At 51.3% G+C, this 24,604-nt stretch overlaps 2 protein-coding genes across 6 annotated transcripts; both read right to left on the reverse strand.

Moving 5' to 3' along the window:
- Positions 1 to 706: 706 nt before the first annotated feature.
- Positions 707 to 19,548, reverse strand: ZSCAN1 (zinc finger and SCAN domain containing 1). Its single transcript, XM_044911325.1, has 7 exons — positions 19,023 to 19,548; positions 11,311 to 11,399; positions 4,739 to 4,850; positions 4,450 to 4,524; positions 3,423 to 3,975; positions 2,287 to 2,636; positions 707 to 870 (listed from the first exon to the last, which is right to left on the reverse strand). The coding sequence occupies exons 1-7, from the start codon at positions 19,390 to 19,392 to the stop codon at positions 707 to 709; spliced, it is 1,713 nt and encodes a 570-aa protein (XP_044767260.1). The 5' UTR covers positions 19,393 to 19,548.
- A 1,276-nt stretch (positions 19,549 to 20,824) lies between these two features.
- LOC110581925 (vegetative cell wall protein gp1-like) lies at positions 20,825 to 22,291 on the reverse strand. Of its 5 annotated transcripts, none has more exons than XR_002480413.1 (3): positions 22,167 to 22,235; positions 21,215 to 21,310; positions 20,825 to 21,078 (listed from the first exon to the last, which is right to left on the reverse strand). XR_002480413.1 is itself a non-coding variant. In XM_021691853.1 (3 exons), exons 1-3 carry the CDS (start codon positions 21,908 to 21,910, stop codon positions 20,993 to 20,995), a joined length of 438 nt encoding a protein of 145 aa, XP_021547528.1. In that variant the 5' UTR covers positions 21,911 to 22,291; the 3' UTR covers positions 20,835 to 20,992. The 5 variants fall into 5 exon arrangements, 2 of the variants coding, with proteins under 2 accessions (XP_021547528.1, XP_021547529.1); XM_021691853.1 differs by having other exon boundaries at positions 20,835 to 21,078; positions 21,655 to 22,291; XM_021691854.1 differs by having other exon boundaries at positions 20,835 to 21,078; positions 21,215 to 21,342; positions 22,167 to 22,220.
- Positions 22,292 to 24,604: the final 2,313 nt, after the last annotated feature.

Here is a 24,604-nt window from a genome sequence, read left to right on the forward strand (position 1 = left end):
TCTGAGGAGTGACTCTTCAGGGCCAGGACCCTGGGCCACATCCGTGCCTGTGTCAGCCAAGGCAGAGTGTTGAGGGTGGCCTTCCGTGATGCTTCCTGCCACCCCATCTCCTCAGAGGTCCAAGTAAGGTTCCTTGGTTGATCACTGAAGCCCTGAGGTGGGGTCTTGGCAGTGGCTGCAGCTCACTTACTCATTTGATTACCATTCACCCATTCTCACTCACAAAGGGCTGCTCTGTGCCGGGCGCTAGTAAAATGCTCCAGTGAAGACTGTTCTGGGCAGAGGAGGCCCAGCATGGGAGTCATTGTGGAGACAGGCAGGGACAGAGTGGGTTGCAGGAGGCCAGCCTACACCACCCCAGCGCTGGGGGCTACTGAAGCAGGAAGGGATTCGAGGGAACTGGTCGGCTGGGCTTTATGTCATCTCAGTGTGGCTGCTTCAGAGGGATCCTGCCGGCTGCTGGGACTGGATGGGATGGAGGGGAATGGGCTGGAGGCAGAGTTTGCTTAGAGGCAGCTGCAGACATTCAAAGATGTAAAAAAGAAGATAGAAGAAAGGGAGGCTGGGGCATTTAAGTGCAGAGGAGAGAAGAGAACAGGGCGATCCTTGGGCCTTGCAGCGTGGAGGGATGGCATATAGGGGAGGCAGTTGTTTTTCTTTCGATCAAGGGTTCTTCGGACAAGCTCAGTTGGAGGACTGAGGGACATCAGGCAGATGTCTCTGGAGGGCAGTTGGTCTGTGGGATGCCCGGGCAGACATCTTCCGAGAACCCCATCTTCGGAGCTGTTAGCGTGAGGATGGTTGGGCCCGTGGCAGTGAGGGGCCTGACTGACGTCTTGTAGGCAGCAGCCTCCACGCTCTCGTACAATCCTGCTCCAACCCAGAGAGCTGTGAGTGTGCCCCTGGCTTAGGGGGATTAGAATGAAAAATGCATTGGAATAAACCTCTGGCCCCCAACAAGTGGGGACACTGTGATTTCTTTGTCCACATGTCCTGTCACCTTAAACAAACCTGTCCATCATGTGTGCTGTAACTGAAGGATCAGGGGCTGTCTGTAGGGCCAAGACCCCCACCCTTGCCACCTGAGCTCCAAGGAAGAAACTCTGCCTCAGCAGGATGAGAAAGAAGTTGCTTAGGAAAGAGCTGGAGCCCACAAGAAATTAAGGCATGGAGTAGAGCCAGAAGCCCCCAGTGAGGACTTCGAGGATCAGCCAGGATGCTGGAGCGAGCCACGAGCAAGGTCTGGAGGCCCAGCTAGTGAGAGTTCCAAGAAGGCAAGCACGGCGAAGGGTGCGAAGGCAGCGGAGGGATCTGTATGGCCCAGGACGGTGCTAGCGGGCAGAGGCTACAAGTGGGATGCAGGAGGCAGCGTGGTGGAGAAGCAGCAGTGGGCTGGGCGGGGCAGATCCAAAGGCTTCTCCAGTTGAAAGGCGACTTATGGATGATTTAAAGGAGAAGGTCTCTGCTTACATGTGGTCAGAGTCAATCCAACACTATTTCCAAGTAAAGTTCAAAAAACAAAACAAACTTCTAAGGCTTTCGTTTACATGGGGCAAGTGGTGCCCAGCGATGAAGAGCTGGGGATGGATGAAAAGCCGAATCCAGGTGCGCACATGCTATCCCCAGAAGTGGTAGGGTAAACTGAGGTGCTTGGGAGACCCCACACCTGCTCTTGGGAAATCCAGGGTGACCATAATGCCAGATTTTTATGTGACATCTATGATTTGAAAAATGTTGGCATTTATCTCAAAAAAAAGTCATTCTGTGAATCAGACAAAATCATGTGCTGGTCAGATTTGGTTGGACCTAAAAACCCTGCCCGAAATCCATTCAGAAAGAAAGCAGATTAATAGGTGTCAGGGGCTGAGGGAGGGGAGATGGGGAGTGACTGCTAATGGTATGGGGAACCCATTTTGGGAGTGATGAAAATATTCCAGAATTCCAGAATACATGGTGGTGATGGTTGCACAACGTTATGCATGTACTTAATGCCACCGAATTGTGCATTTTAAGTAGTTAAAATGGCAAGTTTTATGTTGTGTGTACTTTATCGTGAAAAAGGAAGGGGGGGACAAAAAAAAAGAAAAGAGGAGGAAAGTTCCACATAAAAGAACCCCACGCGTGTGCCAGGCTTCCAGGGGCTGGGCGGGCAGCAAGCCTCCTTCCGCGGAGCGCAGGAGGGCGGCCAGGTCAAGGGCGCCGAGGCCCACCTGGCGCCCCTGGGAAAGGCTCCTGGAACTGGTGGCGCTGGCCAAGCTCCTCTTCTGTAGCTTGCGGAACACAGACGGCCGACCGCCGAGCTGAGCGCGGCGCTGGGGGGCGCTGTCACCCAAGGAACGCGGCCGGCGCGGCCACACTCGGAGACGTGGCGGGTCCGGGTCGCCTGCAGGACGAGTCCGCCAGGGGTCGCTGTCACCCGGGGAACGCGGCGGCGGGGCGGTGGGTCCCGGGTCGCTCCGCAGGACGAGACCTTCGGGGGGTCACTGTCACCCGGGGTAAGCGCCAGGCGCGGCGACACCCGGGGGACGCGTCGGGGCCCGGGTCGCTCCGCAGGACGAGTCCTTCGGGGTTCGCTATCACCCGGGGAAAGCGCCAGGCGCAGCGACACCCGGGAGACGCGGCGGGGCCCGGGTCGCCTGCAGGACGAGTCCGCCAGGGGTCGCTGTCACCCGGGGAACGTGGCAGCGGGGGTGGCGGGGCCCGGTCGTTCCGCAGGACAAGCCCTTCGGGGGTCGCTGTCACTCGGGGAACGCGGCAGGCGCAGCGACACGCGGGAGACGCAGCCGGTCCCGGGTCGCTCCGCAGGACGAGCCCTTCGGAGGTCGCTGTCACCCGGGGTAAGCGCCAGGCGCGGCGACACCCCGAGACACGGCGGGTCCGGGTCGCCTACAGGACGACTCCGCCAGGGGTCGCTGTCACCTGGGGAGCTCGGCGGCGGGGGTGGCGGGTCCCGGGTCGTTCCGCAGGACGAGCCCTCCGAGGGTCGCTGTCACCCTGGGTAAGTGGCAGGCGGGGCGACACCCAGGAGACGCGGCGGTGGGGACGGCGGGTCCCGGGTCGCCCCGCAAGACGAGTCTGCCGAGGGTCGCAATCCCCCGGGGTAAGCGCCAGGCGCGGCGACGCCCGGGAGACGCGGCAGGTCCCGGGTCGCCCCGCAGGACGAGTCCGCCGGGGGTCGCCATCACCTGGGGGACGCGGTGGCGGGAGTGGCGGCTCCCGGGTCGCCTGCAGGGCGAGTCCGCCGAGGGTGGCTGTCACCCGGGGGACTCGGCGGAGGGGACAGCGGGTTCCGGGTCGCCCCGCAGGACGAGCCCTCCGAGGGTCGCTGTCACCGGGGCCCGCGGCGGGGGTGGCGGCTCCCGGGTCGCCTGCAGGACGAGTCCGCCGGGGGTCGCTGTCACCCGGGGCCCGCGTCCGCTCACTGCGTGGCGTGCAGTTTCTGGTGGTCGAGGAGGTGGACCATCCAGGGGAAGGCCTTCCCGCAGACGCCGCACTCGAAGGGCCGCTCGCGGCCGCAGGGCTCCCCGCGTCGGTCTCCATCCGCGTCCTGGGCGCGGGGGCCTCCATCCGCCGCCTGCAACGGGCCGGCCTCCCCTGGCCCCTCGCCCCCGCCCCGCCGGAGCCTCTTGCGCAGCGGCTGCAGCAGGTGGATCTTCCGATGCTCCTCCAGGACGGAGGCGTGCAGAAAGGCCTTGCCGCACTCGGGGCACGAGAAGGGTCCCTCTTCCAGGTGGCGCTTCTGGTGCTCGATGAAGTGGGTGACCCAGGTGAAGACCTCCCCGCACTCGGCACACGCGAAGGGCCGCGCCCCTGGGGGGACTTGGGTCGCCGCTGAGCGCCCCGAGGAGTAGGCAGCAGCCGGTTGCCCCGCCTCTTCAGGGGAGGCTTTGGTGTCTTTGAGTAAGGGCGGGTGGGCATCGCTGTCCCCAAGTCTCTTTTGGGGACTGCTGCTCTGAGCACTTGGGAGGGTGGGGTCTGCAACCAGGCCGGGCTGAGGGCTCGGGTGCAGGGGCCCCTCGGGAGCAGGCCCTTGGCCTCCAGTGCCCTGAAGCACAGGGTCCCTGGGGGCAGCCCCTGCCTGCCAGGTACCCCCTTCTGCCTGGGGAGCGTCCTGGGCCAGCCTGGGGAGGGAGTGTCTGTTCCTCAGGGCTCTGTCCCCCACCTGCCCACAGGGAGGTTCATCCCAGATACTAGGCTTCAGAGGCGAGCAGCCCAGGCCTGGGGAGGGTGAGGGAAAAGGGTTAATTGTTAGCGAAGGGGCAGGGGCTGGAGGCCGCACTCTGGGAATCTCCCTGCCCTCCTTCCCCCCAGGGACTGCTGAGAAGCGCAGGCAGCCCGTAGCCTGTACTCAGTAGGGCCTTAGTGCCCTCAATCCTTTCCTTTCTTAAGATAAAGGGATAGGTGGGGTTGGGGGGCAGATCCCGTGGCCCTGGGCCCCCTTGTCCTCACCTGGGCAGGCTGCTGAGGGGACCCCAGGCTGCAGCATCTTCAGTCTGTCTGCCTTCATGCTAGGAGGCTGAAGCCCTGGTCAAGGGGTGGAAACGTCTGAGTGGCTGTTGCGGGGGGGGGGGGGGGGGGGTGCAATATCAGTCCCCACTCCTGGTGTGCAGGGTTTCTGGGGTAAGGTATAGAGTTCATCACCAAAGCCCCCCAACACTGCCATCAGCATAGTCAAACCCTTGCCAGGCTTTAAATCCATTCCCAGCCCTCAGGATTGCCGTAGGACCCAAACACTCACCGAGTGAGCCCAGGGTGCAGGATGCCTCGGCCCCCGCCCTGGTGTGGGGACTCCGCTGGGGCTGGGCAGGCTGCAGCCACTCGCCCTCCTGGGGGAGCCCCAGCTCCGATGCCTGGAATGGCAAACACAGTCCTGCTCAGCAGCTGCCCCACGCCGCCAGGGCTTGGAGCAGCCACCAGAGAGCCATCTGCCCAGTGCCACCACAGCAGAGGGACAGCATTGCCTCCTTTCAAAACCCCAAGAATAGTAAAACTAAAGCCACCGCTCCCACCTCCCCAAAAAGGTGCCAAAAAAAAAAAAAAGCCACCAAACCAATAAACAGTATTTAGTAAGAGTTTATTGTGCAGATAAGAATAGTCTACGAACTGGGAGCTTTGAAATCCAAGACTGATAGGAAGCCTGGAGGCTTGTACAGTGAAAATGAGGAGGTTGTTTAACCTTCTTGATGATGGTTATTACAAAGGGGGTTTCCAGACAGCAGGGGCTGGCTCAAAGTGATTATCTTATACCGTGTTTAGGAAGATGACTTAAGTTTCTTTACTGATCATCAGAGGTATTTGCACGAGGTGGCCCAGGTTATGTTTTGCTGGCTTTGCAGAACACACTAAATTAAGTCTCACTTATGTGGTAAGTGGTTTTGTCTGCTCAGGGAATGTTCAAGTCTGGTCTCCATTTTGTATTTAATTTTAACACCCCAAATGCACATTCCCGAGGGACTGTTACTAGGACTGGAGACATAATTCGAGGGCCCCCCTGTGCAAAATGAAAACGCAAGGCCCCTTTGTGATGGTTAGTGTTAGGAGTCAATGAGCTAACGGATGGCCCAGTAGCTGGTAAAGTGTCATTTCTGGTATCTGTGGGGGTGTCTCCAGGGAAGATTAGCTTTTGTACTGGCAGTCTGAATAAAGATCATCCTCACCAATGTGGGTGGGCATCACCCAAGCTGTTGAGGGCCCAAGTTGAACACAAAGGCAGAAGGGTGCATTTGTGCTCTCTGCTTGAGCTGGGACAGCCACCTTCAGCCCTAAGACATTGAACCCCTCCTTGATTCTTGGGCTTTGGACTCAGACTGAGACTCCTGTGGTCTTTAGACCTTTGGGCTTGAGATGAAATCCCCTGCCCTGGAGATGGCTTTCTGGCGTCTCCAGCTTGCAGATAGCAAATCAGGGACTCCTTGGCCTCCATAATCGTGTGAGCTAGTTGCTTTTAATACATCTCTCTCTATGTCTGTATAAATCCTACTGGTTTTGTTTCCGTGGAAAGCCCTGAATAGTACACCCTCACTTGAAAACCACTGATGTTCACAGCAGCAGCATAGCATTAAACAGAGCACCCGGCCCTATGTAAGGACTGAGGTCAGTATCACCTGTGGGGTTCTGAACTGTCCCTCGTAGCTGCACTGTCCCTGAGAACAAGCCCCCAGAGGGTGATGAGCAGCAATAGGGCTCCACGTCTTACCTCTCACCAAAGCATTCCTGTCACCCATCCCACCAACAGGCACACAAATCCCACACAAAGTGGGGTCTCAGAGCTTGCCGCTGAAGAGTGAGGATCTGAAATGTATGGCCCTTGCATCCGGGCTAGCCCTACTTGCTGTGTGGCCCTGGGCAAGGGGCTTTCCCTCTCTGGGCCTGAAAGGGGATATCTGCACAACATGCTCAGGGCCAGGCACCTGGCAAGGGCTTGACAAACCTCCACTGTGGTGGCTGGATCATTCAGGGTTTATGGCTAGAGGAAGAACACAGTGACACCCCTCGATACAAATGGACAATATTCGAGAAAGTGTGCTGGGAAAACAAGTGAGGATCAACCAGGAGGTCAAGCACATGTCAGAAAGGCCTGTCTTTGGGGTTGGTCTCTGCTTTATGCTGCTCTCACCCACCTGGGATACAGGTGTGGGGATATAAGGCCCCCCAAAGACCCAGGCTGAGACCGCTAGGCACTAGGGACTGACGGAGGGAGGGAGCTGGGGATGGGGTGCGGTGGGAGAGAATTAAGGTATGAGATTCTTCACTTTCAGGCTGGGAATATGTGGATGGTGTGTTTGGCTGAATTACTGATTTTCTGTTTCTTGCTAAATACTAGTTTTCATTGTAAAACAAACATCTGTTGAATTCTCTAACAGTCACCAGAGGGGCCGCCATCTGCAAGGGGGTAGGCAGGAGTCCCTCTCTCTTTCTGGGACCTGGCCACCTGAGACCCTCAGCTGCTGAGAGTCCCGCCTCCTCCTCAGTGGCCTGAGACCATGACCATGGATGGTGAGGGGTTGAGAGAAGGCTCCGGACCTGTGTGTGTATGTGTTTGTGTGTATGGGGGGGGGGGGCATGTTAGGGCATGTTAGTTCCCCTGACTTGGAAGCGTGGGCCACCATCCAGAGATGTGTGAAGATACTGACAAACACACGTGGGCCACGCACAGAAACCAGGACATTTCTGAGCCTTCTTTATAGCTCCAAACACAAAAAATGTCCCCAGAGTCCTGTTGACCGGGGCTCTGATCATTCCACGGACAGTGAGGGGCAGTGAGTGGGATGTGGGGCCCAAATCTGTTGTCTAACCAGCCAAGAAAAAGAAAATAAGAACAACGGGGAATGTGAATGCCAACCAGCTGTTTACTGCTGTTGAGGGATTGCTGTTAATGGTTTTAGTTGAGGCAGTGGAGCTGGGTTTATGTCTAAAAAAAGAAGAGTCTGGATGCTTTGCCAGGAGTGTGTGGGTGTGTGTGTGGGGGAATATAGGTCAAAAGGTACAAACTGCCAGTTTTAAAACAAGTAAGTCCTGGGCCCGTAACGTACAGCATGGAGACTATATTTAATGATACTGTATTGTATGTTTAAAAGGTGCTAAGAGAGCAAATCTTAAAAGTTCTCATCACAAGAAAAAATATTTGTAACTTTTTGTGGTGCTGGATGTTAACTGGACTTACTGTAGCTGATCATTTCACAAAATACGTGCGTATCAAATCGTTGTTGTACATCTGATACTAACAATGCTACACATCAATTATATCTCAATAAAAATTAAAAATAAAAAGATATTATAGATTCAGGGCGCCTGGGTGGCTCAGTTGGTTAAGCGACTGCCTTCGGCTCAGGTCATGATCCTGGAGTCCCGGGATCGAGTCCCGCATCGGGCTCCCTGCTCTGCTGGGGGTCTGCTTCTCCCTCTGACCCTCCCCCCTCTCATGTGCTCTCTCTCTCTCAAATAAATAAATAAAATCTTTAAAAAAAAAAAGATATTATAGATTCAGTTGAGGAAAAAGAGTCCTTGAAGCCCAGGCCCCACTTGTGGGGAGTGTGGAGACGGGGTGTGAGCATGTCTGTGATTTCCGAGGGGAGAATCCGGGATGGAAAAGGGGTTTCCATCAGCACGTCTGGCCATGTGTCAGGCACTGTGGCTCATCTGGGGCTAACTTCTCCACCACGTGCCACAAACAGCCCAGGGCCCGTGAAACTTTTTGGAGAAATGAGTTTCTTGCAATATGTTTTAATGTCTTTTACAATCAGTCAGAAAAAAAAAAATGAATATAGTGACTACTCCAGCCTGGAATATATTCATCTTTGTACCAAATGGTCATAAAATATAACTTTTACTATTTTGTGGAAGCTCATGAGTATAACTTTGGTATGACTCTTATTGGACAAAAATTCTTAGGGCCTACGTAAGTCCGAATACAACCCTGGGTCCATTACTCTATTTCTCTACTTTGGCGTATATAGTATGTATTCGTTTCCCATGGCTGCTGTGACAAATCATGACAAGCTTAGTGGCCGAAAACAACACAAATTTCTCTTACAGCTCTGAAGGCCAGAAGTCTGAAATCAGTTTCTCCGGGCTAAAGTTGGTGTCTGCCAAGGCTCATTTCTTCTGAAGGCTCCAGGGGAGAGTCTGTTTCCTGGCCTTTTCTCAGCTTCTAGACACATGCACATTCTTTGCCTTGTGGACCTTACTCCATCTTCACTACATCTGTGCTCAGGTCACGGTCCTGTCTTCTGTAGTTAAACCTCCCTCTGCCTCCCTCTTATAAGGACACTTGTGATTACATTTAGAATCCTAATCTCCTTTTCTCATGGTCCTACCTTAATCACACCTGCAAAAAGTCCCTTTTGCCGCTTAGGGTAACACTCCCAGGTTCTAGGGGATGAGGACATGGACCTTTGGTGGGGCAAAAGGGGTTGGTGGAGGCATTTTTCAGCCTACCACATGGTGTGTGTTTGAAAAAGTTTTATAAGAAGATATTTCCTCCTGCAAGCCTAAAACAAGACAATAACTTTTTTCTTCCCCAGCCATAGCAGGTCAGAGATAGAGAGATTCACGCAGGTGAATTCAAGGATGGGGATGATCTGCTGCTGATGTCTACGAAGGTACACAGGTGTTTCTTTGGTGGGCTGAGCTCTTCTGCAGAGCAGTGGGTGCGTTATTCATCTTTTGTCTCATGTTTTTGTTTAGATGTCTTTTTTCTGTTGTTATCAACTAAAGAATGAAAATGGTTTCCAGGCAGAACATAGTAGCCAGAGAAGAAACAAGATTCAGACTAGTGGGTCCTTCAAAAAACCAGGCTTGCAAATCAAAAAACCTCAGAATGATACTAGACCCCAGCATCATAAGAGGGGGTGGTCTCTGGGAACACAGAAGGGACTGGACTTTGGCTTAATGGGAAATATTATCATTTTTTAATGGTTCCTTTAACTTAATTTTACTTAATAATATAGAATTGATTGATTGATTGTGTGTGTGTGTGCATGTCCAGGTCTGTTAATTTTAACATGTATATAGATTCGTGGAACTACCACCACAATCAGGACCAGAAGGTTCCCCACCCAGAGAAACCTCCCTCATGCTACCCTGTATAGTCACATTTTCCCTCCACCCAGAGCTCCTGCCTGGCAACCACTGATCTGTTCTCTGTGGCTAACATTTTGTCTGTTCAAGAATGTCATATAAATGGGATACCTTTTGAGATTAACTGTTTTGACAGCATGGTGCCCTTCAGATCCATCCAAGTTGTGTGTGAATCAAGAGTTTCTTCCATTATATTGCTGGGTAGTTTTCCATCGTGTGCAGGATAAATGATTGTTTATCCAGTCACACGCACATGTGGGTTGTTTCCAGTTTGGGGCTATTACAAACAAAGCTGCAGTGAATATTTGTGTCCAGGTTTTTATAGGAACATAAGTTTTTGTTTCATCTGGCTAAACACCCAATCCCAGGAGTGGGATTGCTGGGTCGTGTGTCACGCGTATACTTAACTTTGTAAGAAACAACCAAACCGTTTTCCAGATTGGTTTTACCACTTCGCCTTCCTACCAGCAATGAAACAGTTCCAGTTTTTCCACATCCTTGCCAGCACTTGCTGCTGTCCCTCTTTCTACTTTTAGCGATCCCAGTAGGAGTGTAGTGATACCTCATCATGGTTTTAATTTGCATTTCCCTGATGGCTAGTGATCTTCAGCATCTTTCCATGTGCTCATTGTAACATTCCCATTTTTAAAAGGGAAGCACATGACTCCTATTCTTTTTCTCTCTGAGCATGGACATAGAAGACAGAAGGAAGCCAAAGATGCTTTGAGGTTGCTTGTGAATGGAGTGGAGGGGCTTGGGAGGGGAAGATAGAAGTATTGGTCATGACCGAGGGAGGCCACACGACCCCCATATAAGAGAGAGGTAGGATGTCTCAAGGACACCCAGACTGACAGTCATGTGCAGGGGATGAAGGTGCTGACAGGTCTTGGCATTGGGGGTTAACATTTGAGAGAGTGGCAAACTAGTGGGAGACAGAAGGGGCCTGTGGTCTGAAGAAGGGTGAGGTCACAGAGGCCACAGGAGGTGAGCGCAAGGTGCCTGATGCCAGAGGGAAGGGTGAATCTGCCTGATGCCAGAGGGAAGGGAATGTGGTTTGGTTTTTGTTTCTTTTGTGTTTTGCCTGTTAACAAATCTACATTGTCTGGTCCCCACTGTTTTAATCACTCTAGTCTGTGCTGGGGGCCTGTCCCCATCACTCTGTGAGCTCCAGCCACACCAAGTTTCCCTTGGTCCCTGACATACACCATGGTCCCCTCTCACTTGGGGCCTTTGCAAGAATAGATCTTGCTGTCGGGGACGCCCTCTTGGAGTCTTTCCCAGCCCCTCCAAGAATCCACAGGCTTCTCGGGTATGAGACTACTACAGATACTAATACTACGGATGGCGTCTGGGCGAGGGCACCCGAGCTCCTATGTGGCAGCACCAGAAATCTTTCAATATACACAGCATGTGGTTGTGGATTGTACACGAGGATGGGGACCTCAGCATCTGGCTGGTGCCTGGTAAAGGACTAGCAGAGGGCCTGGGTGGAGGGGGATGAAGATGGTCTGCAGCAAAGCACAACCCTATTAACTGTATTTTGCCCAGCACTGAGCTGCAGCAAGTTCTGGGATTTGTGGGACAGGTGAGAGGTGTGGAGTTCAGGCTTCCTGGGAGTGTTGGGACAGCCTTGCACAGAGCTTGGGTGGGATGTCCTTCAGCCTGTCACAGCACTGATGCTCATGGTGCCCCAGGAATGTAGGAGCATGGAGCCAGGGGCCCTGGGCTCACCTGGGATGGGTCTTTCTGGGACCTCGGGCTCTTCCCGTCTTCCTCCTCGCTGATGCTCTTGTCCTGGTGGTCGGTGAGAGATACCAGAACTGGGCGGGAGAAAGGGATGGTGAGAGGCCTGTGTGACCCAGAGCCCCTAAATCCCCAGATTTCCTGCACAGGGGGGGCAGCCAATCCCAGGAGCATCTCTGAAGACCCCAGGGAGGCCAGGGCAAGAGCAATACTATGCCACTGCCTTTATCCTTCCAACAAGCTTCGAATGCAGCCCCACCCCCTGCTCCAGACCTTTCTAGGGCTGCCAGTCATGAGGCCCCGGTGACACAAGAAGCAGCTGAGGACGGGTCTTCTCACCCAACGCTCCATGCCCATGTGTGCCCCTGAGAGGCCCATGAGGACATTTCCTGCAGTACTGACTAACATGGAAAGCCTGGACAGGGGCCTCATCCCACAACTGGAATCCTACTGAAGTGGAATGCAGTCAGGTAGCAAAGATAGTTGAAGCAGGGCCCCATGGATCTACCACAAAACACATTGGAGGGGGACAAAAACCAGGGCAGGATAACAGTTACGGAAGGACACCATTTATAGGTTTAGGACGTGGGAAACAGAGCCATACACTGTTATGGATACAAAATAAGAGGAAAAAGTACAAACATGCACATGCAATGAGAAATTCAAGGCCTTGCCCCCCTCTGGGGCAGCAGGGCGAGCTGGGCAAGAGGAATGTGGAGGAGACCTGCACGGTGGACCTAGTGAACTCCACAATGTGTCATTTCTTTAAATAACAACCTAAGTTGCCTTTCAGGAGGTTAGGCTCTGAGATGGCTTCATGGCAGTTACATGGGTATTCATTATAGTACTTTTCGTACAGTTTTGTAGGCTGAAAATGTGTTCTATAAAAAGCAAACAGTTGCTTTGGAAGGCAATTTGGCAGTTCCTCAAAAAGTTATACATAGAGTTACCATATGACCCCGTACTTCTCCTCCTTAGGTGTGTTCCTAAGAGAAATGAAAACATGTACACACAAATATCTGTATGTGAATGTTCATAGCAGCATTGTTCATCATAGCCAAAAAGTAGAAACAACCCAAATGTCCATCAAATGGTGAACGAAGAAACAGTGTATATCCATCCAATGGAATATTATTCAGCCATAAAAAGAATGAAGTACTGATATATTTTACAACATGGATGAGCCCCGAAAACCTTATGCTAAGTAAAAGAAGCCAGACACAAAAAGCCACATATTATATGATTTCATTTATATGAAATGTACAGAACAGGCAATCCATAAAGACAAAAAAGTAGATTAGTGATTGCCAGGGGCTGGGGGGAGAGAAGAATGGGGAGTGACTGCTAATGGTCTGAGGTTTCCTTTTGGGGTGAATAAAATGTCCTGGAATTAGATGGTGATGATGGTTGCACAACTCTGTAAATATACTCAAAAATCACTGAATTGCATTTTTTTAAAATGGGTGAATTATATGGTATGGGAATTATGTTTCAATAACATTATTTTTAAAAAGCAACAGAAAGATAACATTGCCAAAAATGGCAGAATAGGGAGCTCCCAAAATCAGTCCCTCCCCTGAAGCAATAATTAAGCCAGCAAAAACTTTCAGAGTTAACTTTTTGGGAACTTGAATCTGATTTAAAAAAAAAAAGAAGAAAAGAAAACAAGGATGAGGGAATGCTTAGTAGAAAAAAGCTATTAAATTTCAACTAGAAGGTGTTGTGGTGTTGTTTTTACTTACCCGCCTACCAACCCCATTCTGCAGCTAGGAGGGGCTGTGTGAATGGCAGTCCATGTTATTGGTGTGGCTTGCTGAAGCCACAGGGGACAGGACAGATCTTGTTCCCAAAGCATTGCATTTGTATGTTTGTCTGGTGACCTGTCTGGTGACTCCCTGGAGGATTAGTTCGGGGGTTTACCTTTGTTAGGCCCTCTCAGAACCCTCAGGACTGGAGTGGCCTCCTGAGCAGCATTTGTCAAAAGCATTTGAAGGCATACACTAGCCACAACCACCTGGGCAGGGATGACAGATGGAGCAAACAGCAGAGAGACCAAAAAAAGCCTAGGAAAGAACAGGCTGGAGAAAGAGGTACATGTGGAAATAAAGGCTTTACCAGAGAGTCTAGCAGGCCATGCATATGATCAGGACTAAACACATGGTAGGAAACATGAGAAGATCCCAAGCCTTCCTCTCTGATTGATCTTTAGGCCCCATGTAACAGGAAGTCAAGGCTCAGGAGAGTTGTAAATGGAGAGGCTAAGCATTGAAGGAGTACCTCAACTCAGAGCCTACCTACAAAAACCAGGAGGGTTTTGTTTTGTTAGCTCCAGTCATTTAAGGAAATTTCTGTCACATCTCTGGCCAAACACTAAATTAGTGAAACAGAAACTTTAGTGAGCACATACAATAAAGAATGTAGCATTTACAAAAATAGTTTAGAAAAGTCTCCAAAATAGGGCACCTGAATGGCTCAGTCAATTAAGGATTTGCCTTTGGCTCAGGTCATGATCCCAAGGTCCTGGGATTGAGCCCTGCATCAGGCTCCCTACTCAGCAGGGAGTCTGCTTTTCCCCCTCCCTCTGTCCCTCCCCCTGCTTGTGCACTCTCTCAAATAAATAGATAAAATCTTTTAAAAAAGAAAGAAAAATTTCCAAAATAAACACTTAACAACCCACAGTAAGCAGCATAAACAAGACCTGGGGAGGGAAGAGAATCTGATCTCCAGAGTTATCGCATTATATTATCAAATATTAAAAATGCCCAGTTCCCAACAACAAATTAAGAAGCATGCAAAGACCCAAGAAAATATATCTCATTCAGAGGAATAAAAAGAAATTAACAGAAACTGTCCCTGAAGAAGTGCAGACATTGGACTTACTAGACAAAGATTTTAAATCAACTGTCTTAAATACCCTCAAAGAGCTAAAGGAATCCATGAACAAAGAACTATCAAAAATCAGGAGAATGTTGTTCTCAACAAATAAAGGATATCAATAAGGAGAAATTATATAAAGGAGCTGAACAGAAATTCTGGAGCAGAGAAGTACAATAACTAAAATGAAAAGTTTGCTAGGGGTATTCAACCTCAGATTTAAGCTGGCAGAGAAAAGGATCAGTAAACTTGAAGATAGATCAATTAAAATTATACAGTCTGAGGAGCAGAAGAAGAATGAACAGGGCCTGAGGGACTCGTGGGACACCATAAAACATACTAACAGACACATAACAGGAATCCTAGAGGAAGACAGAGAGACAAAATAGTTGAAAAAACAATGGCAGGAAACTTCCTAAAATAGATAAAATACTCAAATCTGTACATTCAAAGAAGCTGAACAAACTCCAAATAGGATAAACTCAAAGAGATCCACACTGAGACACACTATAATCAAACTGTTATGTGGTTCAATACATCAAAATCAAGCTATGTAATGCACCATATTAGTAGACCACATGGTCATCTCAGTTGACACAGAAAAAGCATTTGATATAATCCAGTACCCTCTAATGATAAAAACATCGTAATTATGAGGGACTGAAAGCTTCCCCCCAATCAAGAACAAGGCAAGGATGTTTGCTGTTACCACTTCTACTCAACATTGTAGGGCGCCTGGGTGGCTCAGTCGTTAAGCGTCTGCCTTTGGCTCAGGTCATGATCCCAGGGTCCTGGGATCGAGCCCCACATCGGGCTCCCTGCTCGGCAAGAAGCCTGCTTCTCCCTCTCCCACTTCCCTTGCTTGTGTTCCTGCTCTCGCTATCAATCTCTCTGTCAAATAAATAAATAAAATCTTTTAAAAAAAAACAAAACATTGTACTGGAAGTTCTAGCCAGAGCAATTAGGCAAGAAAAAGGGGGTGGGGGGAAGTCATCTAAATTGGAAAGGAAGGGGCACCTGGCTGGCTCAGTCAATAGAGCATGCAACTCTTGATCTCAGGGTTGTGAGTTCAAGCCCCACATTGGGGGTAGAGATTACTTAAAAATAAAATCTCTTAGGGCACCTGGGTGGCTCAGTTGTTAAGCGTCTGCCTTTGGCTCAGGTCATGATCCCAGGGTCCTGGGATCAAGCCCACATCAGGCTCCCTGCTCAGCGGGAAGCCTGCTTCTCCCTCTCCCACTCCCGCTGCTTGTATTCCCTCTCTTGCTGTCTCTCTCTGTCAAATAAATAAATAAAATCTTTTTAAAAATAAAAATAAATAAAATCTCTTAAAAAATAAATACATTGGAAAGGAAGAAGAAAAACTATCTCTATTCACAGATGGCATGAGCTAATAAGTGAATTCAACAAAGTTACAGGATACAATATCAACACATAAAAATTAGTTGTTTCTATAAAACATCAATGAACAACCCAAAAAGGAAACTCAGAAGATTTCATTTGCAACAAAAAGAATCAACTCTACTTATAGAATCAAAAAGAATAAAATACTTAGGAATAAATTTAGCCTGGGAGATACAAGACTACTACACTGAAAACTGGAAAACTACTACTGAAAGGAATTAAAGAAAATCTAAATAAATAACATCATTGATTATTATTATTAATAAACACATTCTGCGTTCATGGATTGGAAGACTTAATACCGTTAAGATGGCAACACTACTTAGTGATCTATAGGTCCAATGCAATACCTATTAAAACCCCAACAGTCTTTTTTTCTTCTTTTTGCAGAAATGGAAAAGCTGCTTCTAAAATTTATATGAAATTCCAAGGGACCCAGAATAGCCAAAACAGTCCTAAAATAGGACAGCGTTGGAAGACACATACCTCCTGATTTCAAAACTTACTACAGAGCTACAGTGCTGGCATATAGACAGACATATAGAATTAAAAGGAATTGAGAGTCCAGAACTAAGCCCACATATCTTTGGCCAACTGGTTTTTCACAAATGTGCCAGAACCATTCAGTAGGGGAAAGAAGAGTCTTTTCAACAGTGGTGCTGGGACAACTGGTAATCCACATGCAAAAGAACAAAGTTGGACGCTTACTTTGTACAGTATACCCAACAGTGCCTGCTACTTGCCAAATGCCCATCCTTGGTTCTTGCTGCTGTTTCTGTTCACCCACACCTTCCCCTCCTGTATTGGCTGTGCACCCACTAGGTGTCTGGTACTGTCCACTTTCCAGAAACCACCTGAAAGTGGATGCAGAGCTCTTGATCTCATGAAGCTCACATAAACTAGGACAGAGAACAGACACACAGGGAAAGGACAAACCCTATAAAGTCACAGAGAGGTGAGGACCCTTGAAAACATGAGTGAGGTCCTGCGTGGTAGCCTCTCAGAGGGATGGATGTCTGAACCAGGCCTAGATGATGAGCTGGCTACCCCTGGATCCACTGAGGGTCAAGGCTTCAGGGCTGTTATAGGGAGGTGAGGCCCTAGAGGCAGATGATCAAGGCACACAGCCAGGACAGGGATCTGGGGTCAGCCCCACTGCCGGGCTGACATGGGAGGAGCTGATCACTCCCTTTGCTGCTGTGTGGACAGAGGATAGGATGATGGGTGTGGGGAGTGCACGGAGCTGGGCCTGACATTAAACTTTTGATTGCTGAGGCATCCATTTCAAAGACCTCCATCTGGAATAAACATATTTGCAGCTGTATGACAAAGCTACTAGCAAAAAACCAGATAAGGAATTGGGCTGCCCCCACTCATGGAGGTCCCTCATTCAGAAAGCCTTGGGTGGTCTAGATAACTGACAGTTTGGGTGACTCACTTCTCCCTACTCACATCCTAATTCCAACTCTTCTGCTTTAAATTAGCCAGTATAGTCTTTAGACTATACCTCTGAGACCCTAGACAGCCTCCCCCCAATAAAGGCAGGGCCCCAGGTGCAGGCTCTCTCTCCCAGTGCTCTCCCTCTTGTGCCTGAGAGCATCAATATCAATAAATAGGCTGTAATGGGCATGACACTCCTCTGCATCCAGGTGTACCGCTGGGCCAGAGGGAGGGATACACCATGGACTAAGATGGGGAGAGACTTGTTCTGTTCAGTTATTTTTCCAGACACCAGCCATCAGGGACTTCAAGTGGAAATATTGGGTCTGTCTTCACCCTGCACTTGCACCACAGTGACTGGAGAGGGCCACCCACAGGAAAGAGGAGAGCCAGGCTCCTGCTGGATTCCATCTGGGCTTCAGGCACCCCACCCACAGCCCTGCCCCAGCCAGCCCCTAGGCTCCCTTCCCTCAGTGCACATCTCTTCCTGCTCCTTCCCATTCTACACCCACTGCCAGGAGCTTCCTTTCCCAAGGAATAAAGCCCAATCTTGAGACAGCAGCATGCAGATGCCTCCTGCCTGTGTCCCTGACTTCACATGCAGGTAGAGATGCCTTGTCAGGCCCAGCCACCTGCTACTCCAACTACCTCCCTGCCCATAGGACCACAGCCTGGCTCCATGCAAAATATGTACGCGACCCCCTTGTTGAAAAATGATAGGGAACCTCAAGATGGCGACAGCAAAGCATTAACACCAGTCTGGGCCTCCTAAGCTTGAGGCCCTGGGTGCTGTATGGGTCCACCTAGGGCCAGACACAAAAGCTTTCTGGCCCCTTGGTTCCTGGAACAGTGAGTTCCAAGGGCCACTTTATCTGCCTTGCACGTCTTCATGATTCCCCAGGAACCTGGGAACAAGACTCCATGACGCCAGTCAGTGCCTTCCAACTTGGGCTATGCTCTTGCCTCTGCAAAATGCAGCATGCAAAACTTTCCCGAGCATGTTAGCCTGCTTCCTGCGGGCAGTGTGGGGACCTGGGAACCCTGTTTTCTGTAGATTTCAAGGCTTTTCTGAACCTAGGGTCTGAAGACACCCTGATCACAGCACCTGTGCCAGGCCCTGAGGGTTGACCTCCTCCAGATGTGACGGGGTCTGCACTTCTGTTGACATTACTAGGAAAGAGGGAGCCCCATTCCTTGGGACTGGGGCTTGGGAGGATGGCAATTCTACACAGGGTCACAGGGGCAAGAAAGCAGGAGGACAAAGCCCCTGCAGGAGAAAGGGGAGCCGAGGGAGAGAGGCGGTGTCAGATCCACCTGCAGACCTTGCAGCTACCTGAGACCCCTCTGTCTGCTGAGCTCTTTCCAGCACCCGCTCTGCGACAACTGTGGACCTAGGCATCAGTCTCCGTAACCAGCTGTTGGGCCTTTGGGACGGGTCTGCGCCCCATGGACTGGATGCAGGGAGGACTAGTAACCTCCGGGACTCCTCGACAGGACCTGGGGTAGGGGGTGGGGGGACATGGTTCACAGCACCTCGTGTGGGCTGAGAGACCCGGGGTCCTTCTGAGGGAGAGCAGACAAATGCAAAGCCACAGGCCAGATGGACACATGGTAAAATGGAGAAATCCTCAATTACCCACTGAGCGAGAGAAGTGAGGCAGACAGAGGCGTGCAGCACAATGACATTTATGTAAAACAAAGGAAAACACAGGTGTGTGATGCGACAATGTGCACTGGCGGACACTGCAGGCAGGGGGTTTGCTCGGATGGCCTGGGGCGCCGCTGTCGGGAGAGGGAACGGGACAGGAGCGGGTGGGGGGTGGGTGGGAGCGGTGCTGGGTGGATGCGACACTCTGAGTCCGAAAGGAAAAAGAAGCGCGATCCTTGGGCACCGGGCCATGGAGACATTGGCCAGAACCCAAACCCGGCACCTGCTCCCCCCGGCAGCCACTCGCTCTTAGGGATGAGGCCCGTCCCCTCACCTTCCTGCTGCGACATCTGTGTGAGGTCCTCCACCAGGGTAGCGGCCTCCCTGCAGGTTCGGGGGCCCTGCGACTGCACCCAGGTCCTCATCTTGCTGGGCAGCGCACCCAGGAACTGCTCCAGCACCAGCAGCTCCAGCATCTGCTCCTTGGAGTGCGCCTCGGGCCGCAGCCACTGGCGGCACAGCATCCAGAGCTGACCCAGTGCACGGTGTGGCCCGCCTGCCACGCGGTACTGGAACTGTCGGAAACGCAGGCGCCAGGCCTCAGTATCCCCAGGGCTGGCCGGCTGAGGAGCCCCGTCCTGCTCCCCCAGGGCGGGGGTCTGGGGATTCCTGGGGGAGGCGAGGGCTTTGGCCAATGGGAGCATCTCTCCGGCCTCAGGGGGCAAGCAGGCTGGATCCCAGGACAGTCCCAGCAGCTCCAGACAAACCCAGGTGGCAGCAGGCGGATGCAGTCAGCAGTCAGGGGCCTGCAGAGAGGGGCAGGCGCAAAGTGGCCACATCAGATGGTGGCCACCACCTTGCTCAGGACTCCCCACTCCCCCCCTCCTTGCCCTGACCTCTAGTTCCCAAGGAACTGACTGAGCCCTCCCCATCTCATTCTGACCTAATCTCCTTCCATATGACCCTCATGGGTTACATCGTGTTGAAGACAAGGCACTGGTCACCCCAGGACCTTCGTACCTGCTGTTCCCACCCACACCACTCTCTGATGTTCTTCCCAGCCCAGCTGTCACCACAGCAGGATGTCACCATGCGCTGGTTCAGGCCATCACCCTTTTCTCATCTTCATTGTGCTGTCTTCACGACTCTTACCTCATTGTGAACGTATCTCATTTCCTTAACTTAGCATACATCTGCCTCCTTCACTCATTTAGTCATTCAACACATGGTTTACTGAGCATCTAGGGGAACTGGATTCCTGCCCTGGGAGTAGCCAGCACTGCCCCTCAGAACTTCCTGTGGGGTTGGAAATGGTCTCCATCTGTGCCATCCAGCATGGTAGGCACCAGCTAATATGTGGCTCCTGAGCACTTGAAATAAGGAACTGGACTTTAAATTCCCTTTAAATGGAAACAGCCAGATATGCTATGTAATAGCACAACAGGGGCCTCCTGCCCTGCCTCTGCTGTCTTTCTTGCCTTTTCTAAGTTAATGCTGATGGAGGAGGCGGTAAGGAGGACAAGGGGGGAAAAGAGACTTTAAAAACAGAGGGAAAGTGGGAAGGGCAGTGAAAAAATAGCATTTTGTGCATTTTCCAAGCTTCCCATAGTGAACATATAACTGAAGAAAACAAAGTTGTAAAAATAAAAATGAGATTTTTTTTTTTTTTAAACACTTGTCCTGTGTGCTGATCCAGTGGCGAAAGTACAAACTGGCACGACCTTTCTGGAAAGGACTATGGCAGCTTGTATATCAAGACCATTCTGGAAGTTCGCATGCTGTGGGATTTATCTGAAATTGGGACAAAGATTTAGGCACCAAGAATCACAACCAAAGTGCCCAACAGTTAAGCCTGGTGAGATCAACTACCCTCCCATCACATGGCGCAGAATTTATGACTGCAAAATGCACGGTAACATAACATGCTCAAGGGAAGCAGATGTGACATACAGATGATATGAGGTACAGGGGAAAGTGGGATGTAAAATGATATATGAGCGTCCCAAAAAGGGCCGCTGGGAAAGGCCCAAGGGCGGCCAGCCAAATGCTATGTTCTTCATACTTCCCTTAATCTCCCCCAAATGGTATATTGATGTTTGACCTTCATCATGAAGAAAAAAAAAAAAAAAGAACAAAAACATTTAGGAAGGATTTTTAATGACATGGGAAATGCTTATGACAAGTGAAAAGTGGACGAGTATTCCGTGTGACTTTTTCCTTCTTGATCCTCTGGAGAACTTCTCATGTGCACGTGTGTGGGTTTTACAATCAGGAAGGGAGGTGTACAGACGCAGGGAGGGCGACTCACGAGGGCTGTGCCCTGCCCGCAGTCTTCGAGCCTGCTTCTTGCCGCCGGCAGCCTGACTGGGCGTTTACAAGCTCCGTCACCCCTGCTGAGACCACAGGCAAAAATACTCTTATGCTGTAGTAACACTTTCCTATGTGTATTTTTGAAAAAGAAAAAGGGCCCGTCTCGCAGCTTCACAGGTTCAAGCAGTCCTTGTGCTCTGGGATCTCAGACCTTACCCTTCTCTCCGGTGAGCAGGGAAGTGCGCCCCAGGCAGATTCTCCAGGGTGAAGAACCGCAGCCCCTCTGCACCCTCCAGGGTCCTGGGATGAAGTCTACGCAGGGAGAAGCTGAGTTGGTGGGGGACCTAGAGGGGGTAAAGTGGGGCTCCTAGCTGAAAGCACCTAAGGCCTATGGGCGGCTGTCTGGGGCCCATGTGGGGGGATGATGTCCTCATGTGGGGACCTGGACCAAATGGGAGACCCAGGCTGACGAGGGGGCCTGGAAGATGTAGGGATCTTACGCTGATGGGAGGGGGCGGGGGGGCGTGAGGTCTACATGGGGAGTACCGTGGTCTTGGGGTCTTGGAGATCCACTCGGGGGGTAACCCGGATTGATGCTAGGGGGTCTCTGAGTGTCACTTGCAGGGCTCAAAGCCACATGGACAGGCCAGGCTTACCTGCGCGGGGCACCGAGATCTGCCGCTGACACACGGTCAGGTTCTGGGCTGCTGGCTGGTGGGGGGAGGGAGGGCCTGGGCTGGGCCGAGAGGGGTCTGGAGTGCACAAACGAGGGTGGAGGGGCTTTCTGCCCCGGCTGATGGGGGGGGAGATGCCACCCGGGCCGGGGCTGGGCGGAACGGCGCGCCCCGGCCCCCTGCCCACCTCCACCTCAGCCCCCGCGCGTGGCCCGCGAGGCTCGCCCGTCTCCCTCATCCCCGGAGACCTCGCGGCCCCGCGACGGCTTCCCTGACCCGGCTCGGCCCCGCCGCCGGCCTCGGGCTGCGCCTCCCGCCCGAGCCCGGACTCGTCTCCACCCGCGCTTCCTCTAACGCGATCCCGGCCAGCGCCCGCCGACTCCGACGCCCTCGGCCCGCCCCGCGGCCCCTTCCCGCGGCCGGCCAGCCCGGCGGGCGCACTGACGGACGAGGGACAGGCGGCGGGACGGCCGGACGGGCCGCGGCGGACTCACCGCGCGCGGGCTCCGCTCCGGCCAGGGCCGCTCCGTCATGGCGGCGCCTCGGCTGGAGAGCGAGCCGGGCCGCCGCCGCGCGGACTACGACTCCCAGAACCCCGCGCGCCGCGGGCGGCCGCCATTGGCCCGTGGAGGCGCGCAGAGTCGTCCCCGGCGGGGGACGGAGGAGAAACGCACCGGGCTGCGCGGGCCAATGGGAAGCCGCCCGGAACGGGCATCTTGGCCCTCGCAGTGCCCCCGGAGTTACCAGGACGGATCCGGGCGCCATGGCGACGGGGCGCGCCGCGTCCGAGTGAGGTGAGGGCGGCGGGCGGGGCTGCCTGAGCGAGGCGGTTGGGCGCCCTCACCGCAGCATCCCGGCCGGACGGAAGCCAGAAAGGGCGTTTAATCACGCGGTGGTTTGTTGGCTTCACTGTAGGAGTGTCTCACGTTTCGTGTGTTAAGGTACTTTTAAAATATGTCTGTTTTAGTAGAATATGTGCCAGTACAGGACTGCCAGATTTCGCACATAAGTAATACAAGAGGCACAGTTGGACTCGAATGTCAGATAACAACGATGTTTTTTAGTATTAGTGTTTCACATTTAGTGTATTTTTTAAAACCTGGAAAATATGTAGTGGTATACGTAACTTTCGGTGTAGCTATGTCCCACAGTAGGTTGCCAGATTTGGTAAATAAAAATGCAGGATGCCCACCTGAATTTAAATTCCAGGTAAACAATAAATACTTTTTTAGTATAAGTGTGTCCCATATTTATTATATTTTAAAATCTTTTTACTAATACTACATTTAGTATAACTAATTTTTGGTATATGTATGTGTCAGAATAGGATTGCCAAATTTAGCAAATAAAAATATAGGACAAGTCCTAGTTAAATTTGAATTTCAGATGAATAATTTTTTAGTGTAAATATGTCCCAATAGTATATTTTGGATATACTAAATAATAATACTAAATACTATGTTAATTACGAACAGTGTATCTTATTATTATTTGTTCTAATAGTATATTTGGGACATATATATTTTTTAAGAGTTTATTTATTTGACGGAGGGAGACACAGTGAGAGAGAAACAAGCAGGGGGAGTGGGAGAGGGAGAAGCAGGCTTCCCGCTGAGCAGGGAGCCCGATGCGGGGCTCGATCCCAGGACCCTGGGACCATGACCTGAGCCGAAGGCAGACACTTAACGACTGAGCCACCCAGGCGCCCCTATTTGGGACATATTTAAACCAAATTCTAATACCAAATACTCTTCTAAATACTAATGCTATATTTTAGTATAAGCACATTCCAGTAGTATTTTTGGAATATACTTATACTAAAAAGTTATTATTTATCGGAAATTCAGATTGGGGGCAAGGTAATGATTCAAGGGGGTTTCACAGCTCTGGGACTGGGCTCAGGGTGGCTGTAGCTGCCCAGTGCTGAGATGCAGTAGCAGGAGGATGTGAGTGGGATTGGGGACCTAACAAAGGAGATGGGAACCCCACCTCCAGGAGCTTTGGACTGAATGCCATTTCCGCTGGACAGCAGTGCCTACCAGGTGCTGTTTAGGTGGGGAGTGAGGCGAGCACATCAGTGAGCAGGACTGATGTGGCTTTGACCTTGGAGGGCCCACAGTTTATGCCCCCGTAAACAAGTAAGGCAGATGCTTGCTGGAAGTATGAATGCCTTAGAAAAGATAAAACTAGGCATGGAAATATAAAGTCTCAGGAGTGACAAGAGGGGCTACTTAGCTGTGTGGTCAGGGCTGGGCCTCTGTCTCATCTCCTGCTGGACGCTGGTCCCTGTAGTGTTGTATTCAAGCAGGCGCTTGCTGTGTGCAGAAGCCACAGATGGGACAATAAAATCCAAGTGCTGAGGGCTCATCATTCTGCTTCTTGCAAGTTATGCACTTATAGTGACATGAGTTCCCTGGCTCATTTTCTTGGTAGCTGAAATTGGCCTGAACCTTTGGACTTATTTATGCATTTATAACTCTGCAACGCACCTCAGGAAATTGCCCTTGAGAGAACATTCACTTAGTTTGTTTCTAGAGCCAGAGTGAAAGGCATCATCATCATTAGGCAGCTTGAATGCTAGATCCACTGGGAGGCAGTCTGGTACCAGACACAGGTTTCCAAACATTTTGTAAGCAGCAGAAACTTTTGTCCCAAATGACACTGAGGTAGATCACTACGTAAGTTAGCTAGAAGCTGTACTGTTGTGATTGCCAGGGGTTGGAAGGAGGAGGACTGCAGAGTGCACCAACAGGCGTGGGGTTTCTTTTTAGGGTAATGAAAATGTTCTGGAATTAGTGGTGATAGTTGCAAAACCCTGTGAATATGCTAAAAAGCACTGAACTACACACTTTAAATGGTTGAGTTTTATGCTGTGTGAATTATACATCAATAAATATCATTAAAAAGAAGCAGAACTGTTTGGGTTGTAGGA

The sequence above is a fragment of the Neomonachus schauinslandi genome, chromosome 16 (assembly GCF_002201575.2).
Source record: "Neomonachus schauinslandi chromosome 16, ASM220157v2, whole genome shotgun sequence".
Lineage (NCBI taxonomy): Eukaryota > Metazoa > Chordata > Mammalia > Carnivora > Phocidae > Neomonachus > Neomonachus schauinslandi.